The sequence below is a fragment of the Balaenoptera ricei genome, chromosome 6, assembly GCF_028023285.1.
Source record: "Balaenoptera ricei isolate mBalRic1 chromosome 6, mBalRic1.hap2, whole genome shotgun sequence".
Classification (NCBI taxonomy): Eukaryota; Metazoa; Chordata; class Mammalia; order Artiodactyla; family Balaenopteridae; genus Balaenoptera; species Balaenoptera ricei.
The window spans coordinates 7,514,111-7,540,426 of NC_082644.1; the positions used below are offsets into that span (position 1 = coordinate 7,514,111).

Sequence of the window (26,316 nt, forward strand, 5' to 3'; positions counted from 1 at the left end):
AAAAAAGGAGAACAGTAACAAAGAGTAAAAAATAAAATTAGACTAGAAAACTAATAGGTATGTTAGTAAGAATATAAAAATAAAAATATAGATGAAACAACATCTATATCCATCAGATGGCCCATCTGAACTTGGGTCATATAACTGGGACCACAGTCTTTCCTTTGGCTTCAGTGGAATTCTCAATGATGGGATTTAGCATTCCAGGTTAATCTAAGGTTAAAATTTCAATTTTACTGTGGTTACTTCATTTTGATTTTAAATGGCAGCAGAATGAATCACTATGATAAACACCATTTGAATTGCAGTGAATACATTTTTATTTATACCTATTTATTGAATAAAAAGTAACATTGGTTTTCTAATTTTTTTGAAGTTCAGTGAAAGTGCTGTATGAATCTATACTCCATGAGAACACTAGATTAACCATATTTGCCAAAGAGCCTTTCAGAAACATATTGTTAAAATGTCAAAAAGAGTTCTTCATTGTCTTTCTCTGTTTTACTCTTTCCTTCTCTCTCCCAGTTTTTCTTAAACTCAGTGACACCGTCTTTCTTTTGCTCTCATTTGATCTTCATTTTTAATACTATCTTCAGAGATCTCATTTATCTTCTTGTCTCCAAGAAACATTTCTAACCTTATTTCTCTATATTTCCACAACCATTCCTAATTCAAGCTTTATTGAAAAAAGTTCCATAACCTAAAATAAATTTCTAATTGAATTAGTTTCACAAGAAACACAGCACATTTAAGCAGAAGTCAGCTTCTGCACTTCTTTTTCCATGAATCACCTGCTCTTTTCTAATTTATGTAAATGAGACAAGATTCAATCCTCATGATTGAGAGAAAACTTGGGAGAATCATCTTTGTTTCATTCTTATGCAAGTCATTGAAAAAGTCTGCAAAATGTTCTCTGTTTTTTTTTTCTATTACTGTCCCAGCTATTTGAACTACTCATTAATTTATGATGAAATTAGCTATCCATATGGATTTCTTTTCATTCTCTTTTTCAAATAAAGCTTTTGCCTGAGGTTCTTTTCTGATGCCAGATCAGTAAATGTGATCGGAAAAGATAGAGTAGCTCAGGATTTTCCCAAAGTTTTGATGCATACATACTGTCATTTAATACCAAGTTTTTCTTTATTTCTTCTTTAAACAGAGAGTCATTTAGTACCTGCAGTTGGTTTCCAGATATATAATTGTATAGTAATGTATGATAATTTGTTAATCTATAATAATTTATAGTAATTTTATGTTGTTATTGATTCTATTGCATTTTAGCCAGAGATCACACTCCATCGTTCATTGATTCTTAGGAATTTATCAAAGCTTCCCTTGTGGCTTACTACATAATTTTTGTAAATGTTCTTGTATGCTAAAAACAAACAAAACTATAAGTTTTCTCTCTATCTATAAATTACTTAATTGTTTTGTTCATATATTTGTACCTGTATCTTCAAATAAATTATTGATAGATGTATTTTTTTCCTTTTTTTTAAATTGGAATATAATTGCTTTACAATGTTGTGTTAGTTTCTGCTGTACAGCAAAGTGAATCAGGTAGATCTATTTTTAAAAATTGTAGTTCTGTCTGCTTTTGCTTCCTATATTTGGAAGTTATATGGAAGACATTTTCATAATCACTATAGTTCTGTTTCTTTACCAACATGTTATCCAAGTGTTTGTATCTTATGATTTTTCCTGTAACTTATTTTTTTCTGATATTGAAATTATTATCCTGGATTTTTAAAAATTTTATTTTATTTATTTATTTTTTATACAGCAGGTTCTTATTAGTGATCTATTTTATACGTATTAGTGTATATATGTCAATCCCAATTTCCCAGTACATCCCACCACCACCCCCTTCGCTTTCCCCCCTTGGTGTCCATACATTTGTTCTCTACATCTGTGTCTATTTCTGCCTTGCAAACTCGTTCATCTCTACCATTTTTCTAGATTCCATATATATGAATTAATATACGATATTTGTTTTTCTCTTTCTGACTTACTTCACTCTGTATGACAGTCTCTAGGTCCACCCACGCCTCTACAAATGACCCAATTTCATTCCTTTTTATGGCTGAGTAATATACCATTGTATATATGTACCACATCTTCTTTATCCATTCATCTGACGATGGGCATTTAGGTTGCTTCCATGACCTGGCTATTGTAAATAGTGCTGCAATGAACATTGGGGTGCATGTGTCTTTTTGAATTATGGTTTCCTCTGGGTATATGCCCAGCAGAGGGATTGCTGGGTCATATGGTAATTCTATTTTTAGTTTTTAAAGAACCTCCATGTTGTTCTCCATTGTGGCTCTATTAGCCTGGATTTTTTAGACACATGTCTCTGATATGCATTTTTCTATCCTCCCCAATTTTTTGCATGGTGTTTAAAAAAATTGTTTGGTTGACAACATAGTGTTGCATTTAATATTTGTTAACATCTAGCTTGGGAATTTATTTTGCTCTATGCATTTAACCTTTGCAATGATTTTAATTATAGTAATATTGAGAGCTATCCTTGTTCTCTTTCTGTGCTTCATATATACTATATTTTTTTTACAATTTTTTTATTGTGGTATAGTTGTTTTACAATGTTGTGTTAGTTTCTGCTGTACAATGAAGTGAATCAGCTATAGGTATACATATATCCCCTCCCTCTTGGACCTCCCACCCCCCCATCCCACCCATCTAGGTCATCACAGAGCACAGAGCTGAGCTCCCTGTTCTATACAGAAGGTCCCCACTAGCTACCTATTTTACACATGGTAGTGTATATACGTCAATCCCAATCTCCCAGTTCATCCCACCCCCCTTCCCCCCGACCATGTGCACACGTCTGTTCTCTATGTCTGTGTCTCTATTCCTGCCCTGCAAATAGGTTCATCTGTACCATTTTTCTAGATTCCACATATATGCGTTAATATACTATATTTGTTTTTCTCTTTCTGACTTACTTCACTCTGTATGACAGACTCTAGGTCCATCCATGTCTCTACAAATGACCCAGTTTCGTTCCTTTTTATGGCTGAGTAATATTCCACTGTATAGATGTAGCACATCTTCTTTATCCATTCATCTGTTGATGGATGTTTAGGTTGCTTCCATATCCTGGCTATTGTAAATAGTGCTGCAATGAACATTGGGGTGCATGTGTCTTTTTGAATTATGGTTTTCTCAGGGTATATGCCCAGTAGTGGGATTGCTGGATCATATGGTAGTTCTATTTTTAGTTTTTTAAGGAACCTCCGTACTGTTCTCCATAGTGGCTGTATGAATTTTTATTTCTTTTATTTTTCTCCTTTCCCACATTTCATTTGGTGAAACAGTAATTTTTAGTTTTGTTTTGAAAGTTATTTATTCCATTTTTATTCTTTGATGTTATTCTTAGCTCATAGTTGTTTTTTGTTTTTCTCAGTAATTTCTATCAGAAGATTTCTCTTCCCCTCGACTTTCCCTGCACGTCTCTTTCCAGAACCTCTCTTTTCCATATACTAGGACTTTTGTATCATTAAGGTTTTAAGTCTAAGTCATGAATGTACACTTTTAGGGGTGTGGAGTCATCGCTAGTTTAGAAAATATATACTTTCCTAAGTTATTCACTCAATACTGTTCTTCCCTTAGTCATTTTCTCCTTTGTGCTAACAGTATGCTATTAACATATGCTTATCACCTTCAGTAGAATTACTATATTTGCATAGATAATTCCTCAGTTAGTCCTTGAAGTCCTTCCAGACAGGGACTTTTTTGTATCACCAACATATTATGTGGAATATATTAGGTATTTGATAGATATTTTTTGATTGGTACTTAAATGAATGATTACTCCCCAGGTCATTTAAAACAGTCCTGACAAGTGACATCCTTATTAAACATTTACTGAATTTAAGAAAGTTGGATCATCACAGGCCATTAAGACTTTTGCATTTTAAGTTATATTTCTTTTTGTTTGTTTTCCATGCCTCTAAACCCAATTTGTCTTCTTTTTCCCCTTTGCTGTCATAATTTATTCAACAGTAGATATTAAGTTTCTTACAGCATTTCCTTTACAGTAGGTTGAACTCTTAAGGCTTTTGTCATTTTAAGCCACTATTTAAAAACAAAAAAAGATGTGAGTAAAGTCTCTAAAACAGTTTAAAAGGGTTTGTAAATTGATACAGCCACTATGGAGAACAGTATGGAGGTTCCTTAAAAAACTAAAAATAGAACTACCATATGACCCAGCAATCCCACTACTGGGCATATACCCTGAGAAAACCATAATTCAGAAAGAGTCATGTACCAAAATGTTCATTGCAGCTCTACTTACAACAGCCAGGACATGGAAACAACCTAAGTGTCCATTGACAGATGAATGGATAAAGAAGATGTGGCACATATATACAACGGAATATTACTCAGCCATAAAAAGAAACGAAATTGAGTTATTTGCAGTGAGGTGGATGGACCTAGAGACTGTCATACAGAGTGAAGTAAGTCAGAAAGAGAAAAACAAATACTGTATGCTAACAAATATATATGGAATCTAAAAAAAAAAAGGTTCTGAAGAACCTAGGGGCAGGACAGGAATAAAAACACAGATGTAGAGAATGGACTTGAGGACATGGGGAGGGGGAAGGGTATGTTGGGACGAAGTGAGAGAGTGGCATGGACATATATACACTACCAAATGTAAAATAGATAGCTAGTGGGAAGCAGCCGCATAGCACAGGGAGATCAGCTCGGTGCTTTGTGTCCACCTAGAGGGGTGGGATAGGGAGGGTGGGAGGGAGACGCAAGAGGGAGGAGATATGGGAATATATGTATGCCTATGGCTGATTTACTTTGTTATACAGCAGCAACTAACACAACATTGTAAAGCAATTATAGTCCAATAAAGATGCTAAAAAATAAATAAATAAATAAAACAGTTTAAGAAAAACACCTTGAAGAATTTGACTTCAGTAGCTTTTACTTTGACAGGATTTTCTTAGCATCTGCTAAAAGAGTTTAACAAACAGTATCTCTATTGTGAGCTAAATTAATTTCTAATAAGGGGGCAGGAAGTGTTTAATGACTGAAATATGAAAGGGATACTTGAGGCAGTCTACCAACTCTTGATAAAGGAATTAAGAAATAAGGCGGAGGCAACAAGAAACTTTGCTTTCCCGCGTTGGGTTTTTGATTGATTTGGAAATGTTCTGGGAAAGGCAGGAAGACGAAAGGTCTTGTTACATGAGCACGTGTGTCTGCAAAATAGCCCAGGATGCTTTCTTTATTCTAAAGAAGTCCAGTGACCCAGCTGTCCTTAGGCCCTGTACTCTCTCATCTGTAATAACTAACATTCAGGGAACTACGGATTTCACTCACTGCTACCACTTGCTCATCATGTTCCCCCTTTTTCTTAAAACTTTTTGGAATCTAGCTTTGAGCCTCATCATTCTAATCATATTTGCCTTTATCATCAATAAAAATGACTTTTTTCAAGTACTTTAAAAAAAAAAAACACCATTTCACGGCACTTGATGCTCTTAAACAGACCTCCTCAGCTGCCCCTTCTCTTTTGAGATTGCACGATTGCGATTTTAATTTGCTATCTATGACAACCCCTTGACTGGAATTCCTTCCAACAACCTCGAAATGAAGGTCTTTGTTAAGCGTTGGCTCTTCTTTGTGTGTTTGTTTTCATCTGTGCATTCTCTCCGTTAAAAATTTCTTTACGGTTGAACCACTCTGTAGATGGCTGTTAATAGTATGTCTTCAGTTCTCATTCTTCCCTTTGGCTTTACACCTAAATTTCCTGAACCGCAAACATATATTAAGATTGGATTTATCAATATTCCCTTCAACATTTACTTATTCTATGTTTTCTTTCTCTGTCAGTATTTCCAAAACGATTCTACCTAGGAAAACTCTTTAGCTCTGACTCACTCACTCCCAGAGCCTTTGCATCCACTTTGTATTGAAGTGAATGAAGAATGGTGGAATATGTGCCCCCCAAATATGCCACTTTAGCAGAAGGATTATTTTGAGCTAAAGGCACCTGAAAAACAGCAGATTCAAGAAGACCATTCTAAACTCCCCTTTTCTTCCTGAAAACTGTAGATAAAAACTCCCACATGAAAGATGTGCTCCCCATACCAGGAATCAAAGCCAAGAGAATTCTGTGCACACAGACCTTTTTAAAATAATTCTCATCTTCCTTTAGTTTCCCCACACAGTCTAGGTACTTTTCCACGATTGCTTCTCTTTGTTCAACCTGGTATAAAAGCATTTAGGTTTGGCCACTTCCATGACTAGTCATCTCCTTATGATTCCACGTTATGTAAAACTTAACATTAAATAAATGGGTATCCTTTTCTTCTGTTAATCTGTCCTATCTCCGTTTAATTTTCAGGCCCAGCCTGAAGAGACTAAGAAGGTAAAGATAACATTTTGCGTTCTCTACAGCATCAACCTGTACTGTTCCTACCTTCCACATTGTTCCTTTTTGTCCCTACTTTTATTCTTTTTGTTGGAATATTATGAAACCTTCTTAAATAACCTTGGTTCCTCTAGCTGAGAGAATCTTTAACAGCATAATATTGACCAACTCATTTTCTTGCTCCTACATCTTGAATAGCTCCTCACTATTGGATAACATCCAGCATCCTTGGTTTAGTAATTAGGGAACCAGTGTGTCTTAGACTATTTTTCATATGATTTTTTTTCTCGATACTCTCCCATGTACCTAATTTTGCAACCAAGAAGCCTGTCCTCAAAATGCCTTCCTGGTGGCGCAGTGGTCAAGAATCCACCTGCCAATGCAGGGGACATGGGTTCGAGCCCTGGTCCGGGAAGATCCCACATACCGTGGAGCAACTAAGCCCGTGCACCACAACTACTGAGCCTGTGCTCTAGAGCGCAAGCACCACAACTACTGAGCCTGCGTGCCACAACTGCACCTAGACCCCACGCTCCGCAACAGGAGAAGCCACCGCAATGAGAAGCCCACACACCGCGATGAAGAGTAGCCCCCGCTCACGGCTACTAGAGAAAGCCCGTGCGCAGCAACGGAGACCCAATGCAGCCAAAAATAAATAAACAAATTAATTAATTAATTTTTTAAAATGCCTTCCTGGTACAGTTAGAAATCCACACTGCTGGGAATCCTGTCTTGCTCCCCACCACCACCCCGCATTTTTTGCTAAGTAGCTCCCCCAACTAAAACTAGATTTTTATTTTCCTTTTATTTAATTTAGTAATTTGTCCATGGGTATGATTAATATTTAAGAACTACGTATAAAAGTAATGCATTTGAATTTAACAAGAAGGCGATATTATCAGAGAAACAGGTATTTCCACTTCCTCACTTTAATAAGAATCACCAAATGTGGAGGGCGGGTTGCATTCCCCCCACGACATAGGCACGCCATCTAGTGGCAGCTCTACCGCACTACAGACCTGGCCTCCAAGGCCTGTAAGTCTGAAGATCCACCTGCAAATGTTTCTCAAGGAATATAACAGACATTTTTTTTCTTGATATAACATAGTATAACAAGAAAAATATTGCATAATGCTTACTTTCTGTATGGCATTAAACACTGAAAACCAATTAAGTTTGGGATGATTCTATAGATAAGTGCACAGAAACAGAAGGACCTGAAGTTTTCGTGTGTTAACATTTAATCCGTGATGCACACGGATCCAGTGTGAAAGAAGAAATTTAAAGAAACGCCTATAAGCTTGGATAAATCTCTGATAAAGTGTGAGAAATGTCTTTTCTCCGGAGATAACACACAACACAGCCAGCAGTGTACTCGCTGAGTAAATACTGAGGGGTCAACAAAACGGTTCAGAGTAAGCATAGCCTTTGAAGCCAGATGGCTTGTTGTTACCTCCTCCATAAATTGGGGCAAAATCACTCAAAGTGACCATTTGCATATGTGGAAACATGGGGATAACAACATCTTTGTTGTGAGTATGAGAAATAATATATTCAAAATGCTTGGACTACAGCAGACACGCCATTAAAAAGAATGGTAGTTTGTCTTTAATGGTTACCATCCTTTTTATCTTTGATTTGTATAGAGAGAATAGCTGTTTTTCAAGCTTAAAAATGGTTATTTCTAGTCCTGAATTTACTTCTTTATCACAGTATACAGTGCATGTGCTGATAGACATCATTCCTTTCCATACTATGTAGAGGATAACATGCCCATTTAGTAAATGTGAGACAAAAACAATGACAAAATAAATTATCTATATAACCCATCAAATATACATCGACTCTCTTTTTTTAAAGTATTCAGAAAAAGGAAGTTGTTCCTACTTACAGCTTTCCAGTTGCATAGTACAGGTTTGTACATCCATTGGAAAATTCTTGAGATCCATTGGACAGGAGAGTGTTAATGTCAATCTGAAAGAAATCAAAGTAATAAATTTTAAAAGAAATTTATAATATCATATTAATATTCTGTTGTTCAAGGTACAATTGGAAAACCATGTTGCTTTGGTAATGACTAACATCTACTCAAATAAAATTTGCTCCAGCTTGTGTATGTTATTTACTGCAAAACAACTGTATCCTTTTACATCAATCTGGTTTGGGGGGAAAGAAAAGCTGTATATATAAACGTGCAATCACGCTTTATTTATTTATCTATTTATGTCTTCCTTCAGAGAGGGCTAGAGGTGTCTGAGACCCTTAAAAAAGATATTTGAGTGTGAGTTTTATAAAACAAATACCAAAGGCCAAAGACACACTTCTCCCAAATCACTGGGACAGCACCCCCGAGGAGGGAAGGAGATCCAGGGTTTGGAGTATGAGTGTGCAAAGGCTGGGTGTAGGGAAGCAGTTTGTCTGACAACTTTCATCGTCTTTGTAACTACACTGAAGAACTTCTCCGTGAACACCCAGAGTAAAAAACTCAGGATCTGGAGGTCTCCAAAATTCTCGGTATTAGAGAGGGCTTCCCTGTCATGGAATTAGAGCATCTCACCAGATCTTATCAGGGCCACAAAATAGCCCTCTCGAATACGTGGGACACAATTCCATGCTCAACAATTGAACTTCTGATGTGGCTTCCCACAAAGTGAGATGACCTGATGGTCACCCCAGCGTTCCACCCACTTTTCCCCCTTCCAGAAAACATTAGTATGTCGGCATTCCAGATAATTCACTACTCTTGAATGTCTTTTTCTTCGAAAAGTATATTACTGAGATATCCTCAAGGATTACCAAGAATTTGTAGTTTACGGACGTGAGAAAAAGAGGCCCAGATCCAAACAAACCTAAGTTTATTCAAACGAAGTTCTTTTCGGAGAACTCTCTAGCCAGCCCCTTTTATTGAAAGTTTTCCCATTGAAATGCAGTATATTAGTGGGTACCTAGGCTGAGTCATTCACATAAACTCTGTGACCATAGAGTTTATGATCTCAGATCACTTCATTTCACTCTATTTCAGCTTTCACATCTCCGAAAGGATGATAATAATAGTACTTACTCTGGAGATATGTTGTGACCAATACATGAGTTAATACATGTAAAATGCTCAGCCGAGTGCTTGACACATAGTAAACACTAAATCAACATTAGTTATTAAGGATTACTAGTACATTCTCCCAACCCCAGACTTCCCCATCTTCTCCTCCCCCAAATTATATAGGATGCACACAAAGATGACTGAATTAAATCACTGATAAGAAACTATTTAAAGCTTGAACAAAAAATAGCCATCAGCTCCACTAAATGTAACCACATTCTCCAAAGTGACATTTTTATGTAGCCCATAGACATAAAGTTATAATGATGTATGTTTGACATTGAATACTCTTGGTGGGGCCCCAGTGACATCATTTGAGAGACATAAACGGACAGATGTGAAGCTGCTGGATTTTTAAGAGTCCCCAGGGATCATCTGACAATTCATTCAAGTCAGAGTCCAGAGCATACTAAAATAGTTCACAGAATTTATTTTTCAAAAGCAGTTTTCTCCTAACTCAGCTAGGTTAAGTGATCCTGTAAGTGTGATGTTGTCCATTTGCAAAGTTCTCTCTTCAAAAGGCAATTGTAAAATCAGCTAGACACAATGTTCTCTGTTTTATAAAAGGGTTTATTAGAAGTGTATGAACAAATACATTTTGAACGTACACCCATTAATTTTCCAAACATCCAAGGCTCTCTGGCCAGCCAGTTTCAAATGTTGGCTTAGAGAATTAATTCTGTGACCTTTTGTATGGAAGTAAATAGCATTCTCAGAATCTTTTCCAGATCTCACCATGCTTGTGATGTCAAATTCATATCCTAGCTGTTTTTCTGGCGTAAAAAAAGGGACATTACATAATTCTTAAAAAAAAAAAAAAAGACCCCGGAAGGAATTATTTGGCAAAGAAAAACACTGTTTGTAGAACTTCTGTCATAACTCATATCCTGAAAAAGTCTATTTATCGACTTTCTTTTTGTTTAAGGTACAATACAATTGCTTCTTTAACAGCACAGGGATGAAAAAAATGTGTCGCCTTGGTGAATGTGATCCTGAATTTCTTTATCAAAACATTACATATAAATTAAAGATTTGTCCTGACCACATCAAAAGAAAACTAAATCAAGAGGTAATTAATCGTGTTCTCCTGTTTTGGAAATATCTTCTTGTGTAAGAGAGGACACAGAGTTCTCTTTTCTGAGACAAGACACACAAACAGGATGTGCGTTTTTTAAATTTTCCCCTTAAAAATTCTTGGCTTAGTGAGGCAGTAATGTTAAAAAAAGATGACTATAATCTATGACAAACAATTCATCTCATTAAAATCAAGGTATTACCCATTTTCAAACAAACATTGCCCAGAGTATGCTGTCTATCTCAACCATTAATTGAAGTATTAAAAAAGGCTTTCTGACTCCACTTTAAGTTCCTTATGCAAAAGATAAGTATTTTAATAGTTTTTAATATTTCTAAATTTAGTGTTATAAGGACAATTGCCTCTTAGCTATCAGCTTTGAAGTATTATCTGTAATATCATACTAGGTAATACAACTGTTGCTTACTATGTGGTAGGCACTATTTTAAATACTTTATATCTGTCTCAACTCATTTATTTCTTAATATGAATTTATAAGACAGGTAAGCTACATTCCCTTTATTTAGAGATGAGGAGATTAAGAGGTTAACTCACCTGATATTACAAAGCAGAAATTGATAGAGTTGAATTAGACGCTCTGGGGGTCTAGCTGCCCATTCTATGCCCTTAACCTTTAAGTCTACTGCCTTTCAAAGGCACCAGAACATTTTTCATGAAAATGAGTTATCTAATTAATATGACTTTTAAAATATATATTTCTATAACACAAGAAATGATACATTTCACACACTATTCGTTATTAAATTTAAAGTAAAAGATACATAAATGATTCTTCCCCCAAAAAATCAGTAAACTTTAGAAAATATAAGGAATTTGCCCATGGATTTTACATATTTGCTTGAGTGATTTGATATTTTATCATGAATAATTCTACAGAGTAAATAATTCTCATGAGAGATTAGATTGTTGGAGCGCTAGAAGGAACACTGGTACTAGCGTTCTAACTGGAGTTTTGTTGTCATCCGATGATAGAGACGATCATAAAGCTTATTAACCCATCACAGTGCAAACTCAGTATTGTTGATGGTCCCTTCTGGAAGCTGATATAAGCTGTGGACCCCTTCAGAAAAATATACATAATCACACACATGCAGAATTCTCCTTACAACATATATTTTACGGCATTGTAAATTGATTTCCTTTGAATAAACAGCCTCTTAAAAAGCATCTGTTGAAATAAGTTTGCCTTGTCTTTTTAAAAATTAATGTCTGTCAAAGTTCAAAAAATAAGTACATATTGTACAAGGAAACTTTAATTCTTTTCACAACTGAATTTCAAAGAAAGTGGTTATATTTAGCTTAAGTAAAAGTTGAAATTGTGTTATGATCTTTGACAACTCGCCGTGTATGGTATTTTTGATGTAAAGTTTCTTCCTGGTATTTATTTGATGGTTAATGCAATAATGCTTCTGCACTGTAAGTAGTAGGGTTGGATGTCCTGGTACATATTAGTACTATCAGTAAATGAAGCAGCAGATAATATTTAACTGCCCGTGATGTGCTTCCATTATCTTGTGGATAGGATGTTACCATCCCCATTTTCAATTGATAAAACCAAGGCTTAGAGAGATTGATAATTTGTAAGAGTCCTCAAATTTGCTAATTTATGGATTCTGGAAAAGACCAGAACTTAAGCTTTTTTGGGTTTTGTTTTCTCTTTGGAAAGATAAAAATTAAAATCTTTAGTGCTAATTGTACGCCTGGCACTATCCTGAGTGTTTTACATAGATTATTTCAGGCTCAAGGTGATTAGTATTTTCACCATCATGCATGTAAGAAAAATGAGCCTTTCATAGGTAGAGAGACCTGCCCCAAATCACAGCTAGTAAATCACAGATTTACCTCCTGCTGGGTCTACCAAGACGGTAAGGCCCTGACAATACTTTCACCTGAGCCATTTCTCATGGCTGTTTGTGTAGCTGCTGATTTTGAGAGATGAGATAACATTCCCCTGGACAAAGAGAAGGCTTGCTTACAGCTTGCTATAAAAGCAGTGGATTCCCCACACTCAGTGTTCCACAGCTGTGAGGCAGACCCGCGGGTGTGTTGTGCCCACCTGAGCCTGATGTATTGTTCCCACGAGACCTGAGGATGATGGGGAAGTTGAGGAAAGACCCTGAGGCTCCTGCTGCTTGCTGGCAATAAGGAATAAATTCCTTTGTCTCTGGTGCTGGAGTCCTGTGTCTGCAGTCAGCACTCATGAAATATCGGGTCGGCCAAAAAGTTTGTTCAGGTTTTTCCGTAACATGTTATACATACATACATATGATACATAATAGGCTAACTTTATAAATAGAATAAAATCAAATCCCAAACTTGACAATCTAGAGTCACATGTCTCACCCCAGCACCCTCACTTGAAAAGCACTTCATTTAAAAAATATCAGTATAATTCATGGATATCATTTAGAAGTTCAGACAGTTATATAAAACATACCAAAATCAGCTGTACCTTTGCCCTGCCCATCCCTATCCCCAGTTCATTTCTAGCTTCTCAGAGGCAGCCTTCTTTAGATATGTGTCTGCAACTTACATTCATATATTTAAATTGCTATCACGTTATGCTTGATTTTTAAAATTTGTGAAGGTGCCTATTAAATTGCTACAAAGGAAAATAAGAATTTACTGCCCTTATACCACACTCTGTGTACACTTAACTCTCCAGCAGAATTCGAAATTCAGTTATGTAAACATTAATGGTTAAATTAATATGCAGTGTTTACATGTTGTGAATATGTAATTACTGTTCATGGTGAAGCTTAGTCATTTGCTGTAATTACAGCGCTTGGATAGCATTTTGTTTTCCCTAGTGTTAACAATTGTCTCATTTTAATCATCTCTTCCGTTTCTATTCCCTACTATTACTTCACACTCAACAAACTCCCTTTCAGAACCAAATCCCTCTCAGTGATTAAACAGAGCAGGCAATGGATCAATTCCTTGCTTTTCATAGAAATCTCATTTCTTTTTCTCATCTTCCTTTCTGGTCAGATATTGAACCTCTGTATTGATACTCTGATTTTCTTATCCTTTCCTTCTGATTTCCTATTTCTTAATATCTTGATTCTACTTCTTGGCAGATTTCTTCACTTAATTTGTTCTTTGCAAGAACAAATATTTGATTGATGTTTTTTCCACTTTGGTTTACTATTTGCACTTTCTATGCTCTGAATGACTCCGTTTCTCCTTTCCTAAATGTCTCTTATTTCATGCTTGCTGTTGTATCATCTGTCCAGAGATTTTTTTTTTTTTATGGCCTTTTCTGCTCCCTGCATTTTCCCTTGAGTCATTTCTTTGTTTCTTTAATTTTCTTCTCTTTGCTCTTTATTTCCTCTGCATGTGTATTCTGGCCTCTGCTTCTTTTTTCATTACTGGTCCTATTGCAGGATGTCCTCCAATGTCTGTTTATATTGAAGTATGAGGTACTAAAAACTATTTGGAGTGCAACTAACAGCAGATGATTCATGAAGTAATGGTCTTCACCGTAGGATGGCTGCCCAGATTTTTTACTGGTGCTTCCCCAATTGTCTGTACATCTTTCCTCATGGGCATTTTAGGGGGAATAGGAATATCACCACTCAGTGTGCAGAACTCACAGAACCCTCGTTTTCTTGGGGTGATGCTTCACCACAGATGCCAGTTGTGCCTCGAGTCCCTACTCTCCAGAAGTTCTTGGCCCAACTTGTGGAGGTTTTCTGTCCTCCTGCTTTCTGCCCAGTTCAGAAGGCAAAAAGTTAGATCCTAGTCTGAAGAACACGGGCAAGAAAATCAGGATAAAGGACTCACTGTCATTCCTGCTTAGGTTACATCAACTCTTTTTCTTTATCTCCTTTCTAGCCCCCATTTTCTTATTTATTTATTTAGGCTGTGCCAGGTCTTAGTTGCGGCATGTGGGCTTCTTAGTTGCGGCACACATGCAGGATCTAGTTCCCCAACCAGGGATCGAACCCAGGTGCCCTGCATTGGGAGTGTGGAGTCTTGCACACTGGACCACCAGGGAAGTCCCTTAGACCCCATTTTCTGAAGTCCTACCTGCCTCAAATTTCTAAAAGTTTGAGGATATTATTTTCTTCCTTTTGCATTCCCCCACTTTGGCTTAGGTTTTGGTTATCTCTGTGAAGTCAGTTTTCACAAGTGCATTCATTTTCAAGTTTCCTAAAATATCTTGTCATCACTCATCTGTCACTGTTTTCTTTCCCATTACTTTCATCTTCCTGTGTGTTAATGTCATTTCATTCCTTATTCAGTTTATTTCTTTGTTTTAGTGGCTTTAAGAAGGAAGTACATCAGCCATAAAAAGGAAAGAAATTGGGTCATTTGTAGAAATGTGGATGGACATAGAGAGTGTCATACAGAGTGAAGTAAGTCAGAAAGAGAAAAGCAAATATTGTATATTAATGCATATATGTGGAATCTACAAAAATGGTACAGATGATCTTAGTTGCAAAGCAGAAATAGAGACACAGATGCAGAGAACAAATGTATGGATACCAAGGGGGAAAGGGGTGGGGTGGGAGGAATTGGGAGACTGGGATTGACACATATCCATTATTGATACTATGTATAAAATGGACAACTGATGGGAACATGCTTTATAGCACAGGGAACTCACCTAGTGCACTGTGGTGACCTAAATGGGAGGGAAGTCCAAAAGGGAGGGGATATCTGTATGTGTACGGCTGATACATTTTGTTGTGCAGTGGAGGCTGACACAACACTGTAAAGCAACCATACTCCAATAAAAATTAATTTAAAAAAATAATTAGAAAAACATTTTAAAAGGAGAAAAGAGATTTCAAAAAGTATAATTACAAATTATACTGTCTCCAGATGATTATCAATTGAAGTAAACTGGCCTCCTAATGGTAGTTCAAGTAATCACAGATTAAGCTAAAATGCTATCACCAAGGTGCTAAGAAATATGAAGAATTTTAAGGCAGAGAAAATGAAGACATAAACATGTACCAAAAAAAAAAAAAAAGAAGGAAGTAGAGAGAAATGGATAAGTTCAATAGGTCAGGTTTGCCAGGATATTTTGCTTCTTTCTTTGAACAGGCAGGAAAGTAGATCTCTCATGAAACATCACAGATGCTCCATTTGTAAATTGAACAAGATTTTTTTTCCTAGCACAACTTTTGTTAAGAAAGAAACTGTTTGCCTTTTGAAAATTTCAAAGTCCTGTGAGATTTCCAAAAACAACTCACAAAAAAATGAATTTAGTCTTTGATCATGTGAGCCAGGATAGAGCAAACAAAAACCAGAGGCCAAGAGACATCATCGGTTTCATCTGAACTCATACTGAAAGACGAAAGATGCAATTCTGAATTATTCTATAACTTTTCTCAAAATATTAGAAGAAATGTGGGAAATTCATAATGGATGGCACCATTTTCCAAGTCCAATGACTTGATATAAACAACTAAATAGCCATAATCATATAGGATACAATAGAATACACATACACATTGTATTTCAATTCTATCAATGGAAACCTTCTAGACATTATTATTTTGCAGAATGATTATTTCATGCTACCTGGTGATATATTCTTGCAACCTATGACACCCAAAATCTGTCTGAAATGAAACGGTACCTTACAATTAAAAATAAATTATACCTTTCACAAAGTTAATTTTCAAATTAGCAGGAAAAGAGGTAAATTTGCTTTGTTTACACCTGGCATGGATCCCCTGATAGGCATCAGAAATCCACATCACAGAGGAGTCAAGGGTCATGACTTCAGGTTAAAAGCCTCTGTCGCTTAAAACATATGTATTTAATTCATAAGTAATATATAACTCTTACTGAAAAAGTCAAACAATATTAACTTACATATAGTGAAATCTACAGTTCATCTTTATTTCTACCCAAGTTTTACAGCTCATTTCCATAACTGGTCATTCTTAACCAATTGTGGGCATCCTTCTGCACTTCTTGTATGGAATTAGATACACATGTATCTTTCCATACACTTTTAGGTTTAAATATATAGAATGTTTTAAACAAAAATAAGCATGAAACATTTCTAACCTTAAAGATATTTTGGAGGCTTTTTCTTATGAATACATTTAGGTCTATCTCACGCAGGGAACTTCATGATGTTGGGCTATCACTGTGTTCTGCCTTGTTCTCATTTGTGAATATATAGGGTCTTTTCTTTTGTTGCTATTTCAGTGGTGCAGTGGGCATCTTTGTAAATGTGTCTTGTGTACATGTGAACACGTAAGTAATGTAAATTCCTAGAAGCAGAATTGTTGAGTTGAAGGATAAGTGTATTTTACATTTTCATATATACTAAGAAATCATCTTCCCAAACAGTTAATTTCAAGTCATATGCCTACAAAATGGTATTAGACAATGCTGACTATTACATCTTGTTAATTTCTGCCAATGTGTTTATAAAAAATGTCTTATTATTTATTTTTCATTTCCCCTTACATCAATGTTATAATTTTTGCTTCAACTGTCAAATATAATTTAGAAAACTTAAGAGGAGAAGAAAAGTCTATTATATTTGCTCATATTTCTGATGACAGTTTCCTTTCTTCCTTCTTGACGTTCCAACGTTTCTTCTTTTATTATTTCCTTTCTGTTTAGAAAACTTCCTTTAGCTATACTTTCAGGGGAGGTCTACTTGTGATGAATTCTCTTAGTTTTCCTTTATCCAAGAAGGTCTCAATTTCCCCTTCATTCCTGAAGGATATTTTCACTGGGTATAAGATTCTAGGATGACAATTCCTTTCTTTCAGCACTTGAAAAATATGTGTCACTTCTTTCTGGTTTTTATCATTTCTGATGAGAAATTTGCTATCATTTCAATTATTTTTCCCCTATAGATAAGCTGTTGTTATTCTCTGGATGCTTTCAGGATTTTTATTTAGTTTTCAGAAGTTTGTGTATGATGTGACTTGGTATGAATATCTTTGGGATTTAATTCAATATCTCGATCTGCAGGTTTATGCCTTTTGCAAAATTTTTGCAAGTTTCAGTCATTAATTCCTCTAGTATTTTTTGTAGCTCTATACCCTATTCTCCCTCTCCATCTGAGACTCTGATGACACGAATGTTAGACTTTTGTTATACTGCCAGAGGTCCCTGAGGCTATGTCCTCCCCTGGCCCCCAATCTATCATTTCTCTGTTGTTCAGATTGGGTAATTTTTTTACTATTCTTAGAGTTCACTGAATCTTGGTCCTCTTCATTTTTCTACTGAGCCCATCCACTAGGTTTTTATTTTAATTATTGTATTTTTCAGTCCTAAAATTTTTATTTGGTTCCACTTTATACCTTCTATTTCTTTGCTGAGGCTTTCTATTTTTTTATTGGTTTCAAGCATATTTGTAAGTGTTCACTGAATCAGTTTCGTCATGGCCATTTTAATGTCTGTCGATAATTTTAACAACCTCATCATCTCTTTGTTGGCATCTGTTGATTGTCTTTTTTCATTCAGTTTCAGGACTTTCTGGTTCTTTGTATGGTGAATATTTGGTTGAAGACTAGACATATATATAATATTTTATGAGACTCTGGATCTTAAACTTTCTGTTTGCACTGGTTTTCTCTGACACTGCTCTGTCAGGGCAAGGGGGTGTGGGTGCTACCTTATTCCTTCCAGGTAGAGGTAGAAGTCCAGTTCATATCCCAGTCTAAGATTTATAAAGAAAAAATAATCCCACGAATTCACTTCCATGTTGTTTCTTGGGTTCCAAGGTCCTTACTCAGTCAATGTTATTATGCCTACCATTGGGAGTCTCCCCAAGTTTGTGATATATATTGTGTCTAGGGTTTTCAGTTGTACTTGGCAGAAGAAATAGGGAAAACTATATCTGCTCCATCTTCCCACTATCTTTTGATACTTATGCTTTTTAGTAATTTTCCAAAAGGGTTCAAAATTCTCTCGCTTAGACCTAGGATTCACCATTAAGCTATTCATTCATATGGGAGCACAGGGCTTAATTAGTGAATGAGACCTGAAATCTTCCTTTATGTATTATGCAACAATTAATGATTCAGGATTATATTAACACATATTAGCTAGTTTTCAGAAATCTGATGAAAGTGTCAATTCACAATAGAGTGATGGCACCTTGTCATTCTTAGGAAATGATAAATGTATTGAAAGGAAATTTGTTCACATGGAATAGAAAAATATGCAAAACAGATATAATATACTGGGATAAAGACATTAGCATTATTTACAAAACACTTTGTAGAAAAAAGTTTTCAAAATCACTAAGCTACTAAGATTAAATTTTCATTCCTGTTATTTCTATTTTATACTATTACCTGGCGAAAATAGCAACCTATCCCTGATATTGAGCTGATGAACTCAAAATCAAATATACCCATTCCTGATGAGAAGAAAAGTTAACAAAAGGGAAAATAGAGAGGTAAAATCTAAGGAATTAATATTCAGGCTACAGCTCCAATATTAAGTTAACCTTGATACCTTTAAAACATGTTACTGGTGATACAAATATTTTTGAAGCAGTTGCCTATTGCAATAAATAGAGCATATTGTCTCTTCTAAGAAATATGACATGAATTCTGGTCCTAACTTCCTGTTTTTTTTAAAAAATTGAACTAAGTGATAAAAATAATTATGGAAAATTTAACATAACCATTTTATTTTAGAATGTTTAGAATAGTTTTCAGGTGGCACACAAGTCATCAAGTAGATTAGTGTAGCTATTTACTGATTTATACCTGTTTGCTATTAAATGAACAGCCAAAGCTGAATGAGTTCTAAAGTTCAACTGTCAAGAAATGTTATTTTTTGTGTTTATATTTTGGTATTATTGTTATGTTTTGATATTAGCTTTAAAAGGCTACATGGTCTTCTGAGAAATGTATAATAAATAACTAAAATGTAAATAAGATCTTTTTCTAAAGGATGACCACAGAAGCTCAAGGACATCTTAAAAAATACATACACCTGATAAATAATTTATGGGAAATGGATCCCAGACAAGAAAACTTAAATATTTCGTCACGTATAAATATTTAAAGGAAGTATGCATACATAAAAATACAATCACAACATATGATTCAAGCTACGTTCAATTTGCCTTTAAACCACCCACTAACTTGGCTGATGTAAGAACCTGGGCCATTTGTTAAATAGTGGATTTCCAAGAGTTACTCATATAGTTCCTGGATCTGGAACTTGGTGTCTTATTGTTGATTAAATATATTTGGGAAATGGTATAGTGGGAACTTAAGTGGAACAATGAAAGCACTTACTCAAAAATTTTAAAACACTCACTAAAAACTAAAAAAAACCCTGCTACTCTGTTTCACTGAAATCAGGGATTTAAGCCTATGGCTCACCTTATTGAATAAAGAACATTCCCATTCTTGAAAATTCTTAACAATTTGTTGTCTGTAGTAACTTCATGAAAGTTGGCTCCCTTTTCATTGGCAAAGAACAAATCAGGTTTCCAAATGGAGTCCAACATGGAAGGGTCTAGGTCTAAGGAGTCATCAGGATATTCACTATATGCAAGTCGAGGATCGTTCCATTTCTGACGAAGAAAGATATTCACTCTGTAATCCTGTGACAAAAGAAAGAAAGGGTGAAAAAAGCTTGGTTTAAAATATTTAGACTTGTATGTATTAGTCTCTGGGCTTCTCTGAATTATAGCAAAAGCCACTGACATCCTTGTGAGCTTTCCATATCCCTCAATCCTCACTTGTTACCACCAAGAGTCGTTCTAGTTCTGAGGATTTGCCCAGGTTTTTTGTGATCTATATGCCTCCAAAGAAAAGGCCATAGAAGAGCACAATTTTATCATGCTTGTATTTTGCTGTTCCATTAAAATTTTACTCTCCTGGCTTGTCAGAATAAAATATTGGGTTGCTATTAGACACTCAGAATAAAATATTTTTGGATTTGCATTTATTTTCTAGAACCATTTCTTTTAGTAGGTATCCATTAGCATCCAGAATGCATTTAGTGAAATTTTCTTGAAAGCTGTCTATTTTCTAAAAATGAACATATGTACTTCTTTACAATAAAGGCACATTTTCTCATCTTTAGTATAATACGTAAGTTCTATGAAATTGGTGATTTGGTAAAAATAAAAGGTGGTTTTCAAATAATAAGGGATAAGGGCTTCCCTGGTGGTACAGTGGTTGAGAATCTGCCTGCCAATGCAGGGGACACGGGTTCGTGCCCTGGTCTGGGAGGATCCCACATGCCGCGGAGCAACTAGGCCCGTGAGCCACAATTGCTGAGCCTGTGCGTCTGGAGCCTGTGCTCCGCAACAAGAGAGGCCGCGATAGTAAGAGGCCCGCGCACCGCGATGAAGAGTGGCCCCCACTTGCCCCAGCTGGAGAAAGCCCTTGCACAGAAACGAAGACCCAACACAGCAATCAATCAATCAATCAATCAATAAATGGGATGAAACCTTTTGCTATGTGTCCCATGTGTTTTCCAAAGTGACAAATCCTTCAAGATTTGACTTAAGAGATTTCCCAATTAGACCTTTCATAATTAAGTTAAAAGAAGAGTCAATGATTTCAAAGTCTTGCTCACAATTTCCGGACTAATGTATAGAGTGACAAAGATTGACAGCTATGTGTATGTGTGGTATTTGTACACAGTATATGAGTATAAGTACTATCTATGACTTTACAAATACAATTTTCCCCTTAGACTTTTGAAACGAGCAAATAAACATGCAGACTTCATCATAAGTATAAGTAAAGTGAACATTTTAAGAAACCTTCATTTCCACAAAAAAGAGCCAGGGCTGGAGATATTCAGAGAAACTGAATATCAGTTTTCATGTATTTATTCATTCCTTGAATACCAAATTACCAGTAGTCAGAATAGAGTGACCAAGCAATCACAAAGAATGCTTCCATAATATCTGACCCGTAGATTGGTTATCTTGCAAGGAGGTCAGATTCAGAGTTTGCAGTGAATGTTACAAATGTATATGTGGCCTTGATCATTAGTTGTGCACTGAGATCCCTGTCTTCTAATTGTAACTAAGGTTACATACCAGATAGTATTTTTTCTGCTTGCTAGGTGCCCCATGTATTTTCCAAAGTGACAATGGAGCAGAGGTCACTTCAGCTTTCTACCACAAAGCTCACGATAATGTGGAGATCTCACCAGCCTCAAGGATCTGCAGAACTTATGAACAGGGATACATGAACAAGCTTCTACCAGCCAAGGACGGGTCATCCTCTCCTAGACTAGGGTTCAGAGCCCCAAGAAGCACAGCTCCATGGCTGGTGGCCAGTTCCTGCATCCCTCCCTGTCCTGTAATCTGTGCATCCACCCTAACTACCACCAAACACATCAATGATTGGACTAAAGTCAGTTTCTCTCTGCCTGACCTCTAGGGAGGACTAAAGCAAGACAAGTTTGTTTTTTTTAAACATCTTTATTGAAGTATAATTGCCCCACAATAGTGTGTTAGCTTCTGCTCTACAACAAAGTGAATCAGTTATACATATACAACATGTTCCCATTTCTCCTCCCTCTTGCATCTCCCTCCCTCCCACCCTCCCCATCCCACCCCTCTAGGTGGTCACAAAGCACCGAGCTGATCTCCCTGTGCTATGCGGCTGCTTCCCACCAGCCATCCATTTTACATTTGGTAGCGTATATATGTCCATGACACTCTCCTACCCTGTCACATCTCACCCCACCCCCTCCCCATATCCTCAAGTCCATTCTCTAGTAGGTCTGTGTCTTTATTCCCGTCCTGCCACCAGGCTCCTCATGGCCTTTTTTTTTTTTTTTTCCTTAGATTCCGTATATATGTGCTAGCATACTGTATTTGTTTTTCTCCTTCCGACCCACTTCACTCTGTATGACAGACTCTAACTCCATCCACCTCATTACAAATACCTCCATTTCACCTCTTTTTATGGCTGAGTAATATTCCACCGTACATATGTGCCACATCTTCTCCATCCATTCGTCCGTCGATGGACACTTAGGTTGCTTCCAGGTCCTGGCCATTGCAAATAGAGCTGCAATGAACATTGTGGTACATGATACTTTTTGACCTATGGTTTTCTCAGGGTATATGCCCAGTAGTGGGATTGCTGGGTCGTATGGTAGTTCTATTTGTAGTTTTTTAAGGAACCTCCATACTGTTCTCCATAGTGGCTGCATCAATCTACATTCCCACCAACAGTGCAAGAGTGTTCCCCTTCCTCCACACCCTCTCCAGCATTTATTGTTTCCAGATTTTTTGATGATGGCCATTCCGACCGGTGCGAGATGATATCCCATTGTAGCTTTGATTTGCATTTCTCCAATGATTAATGATGCTGAGCATTCTTTCATGTGTCTGTAGGCCATCTGTATATCTTCTTTGGAGAAATGTCTATTTAGGTCTTCTGCCCATTTTTGGATTGGGTTGTTCGTTTTTTTGTTATTGAGCTGCATGAGCTGCTTGTAAATCTTGGAGATTAATCCTTTGTCAGTTGCTTCATTTGCAAATATTTTCTCCCATTCTAAGGGTTGAGCAAGACAAGTTATAGTGATACCTGCCAGGAAAAATAACTGACTCGTAAAGAATTTCCTTTAGGACTGATTCTTAAGACATATTTTTAAAGATGAAGTATTTTTATGCTGTAATGAATTTATTGATTGAGAACAATCTGTGATGCTAAAATAAAAGTCCTTTTAAGCTGCAGTCTATGTGTTAAAATTTGGTAGACTCTCCTCATCTTTATGTTTTAGTGATAAACTTTATAGACACAATCTCAGATCTTCCAGGAATGCTTTTTTGCTCCAAGAATGAGCTGAAAAAAGACATCAAGTAGCCTTCAGTTTCTGTTTCTAAATCACACAAGGAAAACATCAACTGTCATCTGTCACCAAGGCCGAATGTTATCCTGTATCCATTGTGCTCTTTTTGTGAATAACCAGGACTATCTTTGTTTACTAACATGTTTAGGTCTTTGGTTTAGAGCCAAGGTTCAAAGCAAAACTGAAAAATGACCATTTCCTGAAAACCCAGAAACTTAGGTTTCAACAGTCCTCACAATTTGGGTTTTGACCTGCCTGCAAATGAACATTGTAATGGGAAGCTTCCCTATCAAACAAATTCAGCTTTTCAAAAATAAACTTTTAAGCCCACCTCCTCATAGCCAATGTATCCCATCTGTGCTCAGCAACCGATTATATTATTTCTGAATCCTGATCATAAGTGAAAATGTGCAAAGAAAAGGGTATAAAAAACATTCAAATAATACCACTCTAAAAGAAGTCCTTGTAACTCAAGTTGAAATAATTTGCTTATAATAAAAGGCCATGGACCAAAGAAGGAAACAGCTTTGCAAAACAGAGACAAATGGATGCGTATGCAGCATATGACAAAAAATGTCAAGTGGACTTACTAAAGCCAGTTTAAAAATTCAGTCATTCCTTGGACATACTTAAAGACTAAGTGTTTTTGTTTGTTTGTTTGTTTTGGGGGGAGGTTTCTGTTTTATTTATTTATTTATTTATTATTTTTATTAACAGTGTTGTGTTAGTTTCAGGTGTTAAGTGTTTTATTAAAGGAATCTTCCCTGTTCGCCCTGGCTATGCTTCTATAAGGGTGAAAATGTAGAAAGCTTATATGTGAGTAAAAACAGAAGACAATAATAAATATGAGATAATACATCATGAGAATGAAATCAACATTTGTATCTCACATTTCGAAAATCTACCCATGGATTGAATTCATTCATAAATCTTATAAGGTAGCTGAATTGACATTTATGTGTATGGAATCATAATATTTTAGAACAGAGACATTAATGACTCTTTTTCCTAGAAACTTCTTTTGTAGTAATATACATTTTTGCAAACCTTTCAGAAGTTGATTTTATTTTTTCATCATTTTGCATGTTACACAATTAATGAGTTATTTTAAATGTTATATCAGTGTATTATTAATCTTGTACAACAGTGATAGAAATGTAATCATTATTTCATAATATAGAAAGACTAATTTTGACATTTTGGAAGTCAAATTTTATTATTATTATTATTAGAATAGAGTGTACCACGCTATTCTAATCACTTTAAATTAATTGTGTAGGAAAATATTTTGTTGACCAAGTAAAATTATATATCATGTTTGGATTTGAAAATAAGTATCCATTAAAATGTGGTTTAAATTCCATCTGTATGTCACATAGTAAATAATAGAACCACACTACATTTTCTGACCTAGTATTTGAAATTCTTACGTTATGAGGTACAAATAAATAATAATTCTATTAGGCGAATATTATAATGATTGTAATATTATAATATACCAGGCTCAGAAGTAAGCCTTCTTGGGATCAAATGTCAGCTCTCACAGTGAATAGCTTTCTAATCTCCCTGCACCTTGTTTGCTCAACTGTGAAATAGGGATGATTATAACAGCACATCCTCTGATAGAGTTCTTGTGAACATTGGATTGATCCACATAAAGTACTTAGAACCACACTCATTAAAGGTTAGACCCTCAAAATTAGAAGCCATATTAGATAGAAATTTGCTTGCATTTTCTGTTTCTAAATTAGTTTTGAAGTACTAGGGGCATTTTGATTTGAATCTGGGATAGTTGAATTTGCCATAGAAGAACATGGGACAGATAATTGTAATGTTGAAATCTGGTGAATAATATCTTTGAAAATTTGCAGAGCTATTATGATAGGCTTATCATTGACTTCTGTATTTCAACATTTCTGCATTTTTATATTTTGTCTTTAATCAATTGCCCCTCCTCCCTCTTTATATATAAACATACATACATATACATATTAAATTTGTTTGTTTGAGTAAATAAGGCCCTTTTCCATCATAGCAAATACAGCTGTTCACATTTCACTTTGTGCCAGATGTTATACTAGGTGCTTCATGGGTTACTTCTACTATTCTCATAGCAAATCTGTGAGGTAGGTGTGATTATTAGGTGTGCTTAGCTTCACAGATGTGGAGAAAGGAACAAAGACACATTAAGTAACTTCAATGGGATTACAGAGCTAATAAATGGCAGAGCTATAATCCAGACCACAAGTTCTGATTTCAGGGTTTTAACGATATACTGACTGCATAATACACTGCCACTCATGATTGCCTTGTATGCAAACCAAACATTTTATAAACTAACACAGATTCTGGTTTATGTGGTTTATGGTGGGGTCTTTTGGTAAGGAATTTGGGGATTTACTGATCAACATGCTCGCTGATGGGAAATTGCAAGCACTAAAACTAAGTGTTCCCAGATTAAATCGAATTGTTGCCACATTGTCATTTGTCCGTAGTGGATACCCTGGTTGGAGACCAAATTTAACAGACAGCACAACCCTATGTATCAGCTAAAATGACATATAGAATATTATTTTCATCTTTTGCCTTACAGGGAAGCATAGGATTGCTAGAAATGAACTGAAATGACCAATTAGAAAAAAAGTAGAAAGAAATAATCACCTAAAGTTAACAAAGAAAGTTAAGTACTTATCTTTTCTTTGGTCCATAATTCAGTTAATTTTTAAATTCCTTAGTGCTTTCAGGCAATTTCTAATCCAGTAGCTAAGCCTACCCCCAACCCCTTGCCCCTTCCTTTTCTCCCTGCCTTCTCACTCCCTCATTTCTGCAATTTTCTGCCCTTTCCTCTCCTTCCTTCTCTATTCCTTTCTGTTTCTGTGTCTCTGTCTCCCTCTCTTTTCCTCCCTCTCTCCTCCTCCCCTTCACTCACAC

The 26,316-nt window shown here is 35.9% G+C and overlaps 1 protein-coding gene across 2 annotated transcripts in view; it reads right to left on the reverse strand.

Moving 5' to 3' along the window:
• The window catches only part of GLRA3 (glycine receptor alpha 3), a 181,882-nt gene that overhangs the window by 66,650 nt on the left and 88,916 nt on the right, over positions 1-26,316 (reverse strand). For both annotated transcript variants that reach the window (XM_059926198.1, XM_059926199.1), the window contains exons 4-5: positions 19,938-20,161; positions 8,304-8,386 (exon numbers count right to left, since the gene is read on the reverse strand). In XM_059926198.1, coding sequence (XP_059782181.1) covers positions 8,304-8,386; positions 19,938-20,161 — 307 coding nt within the window. The remainder of the gene's footprint in view (positions 1-8,303; positions 8,387-19,937; positions 20,162-26,316) is intronic.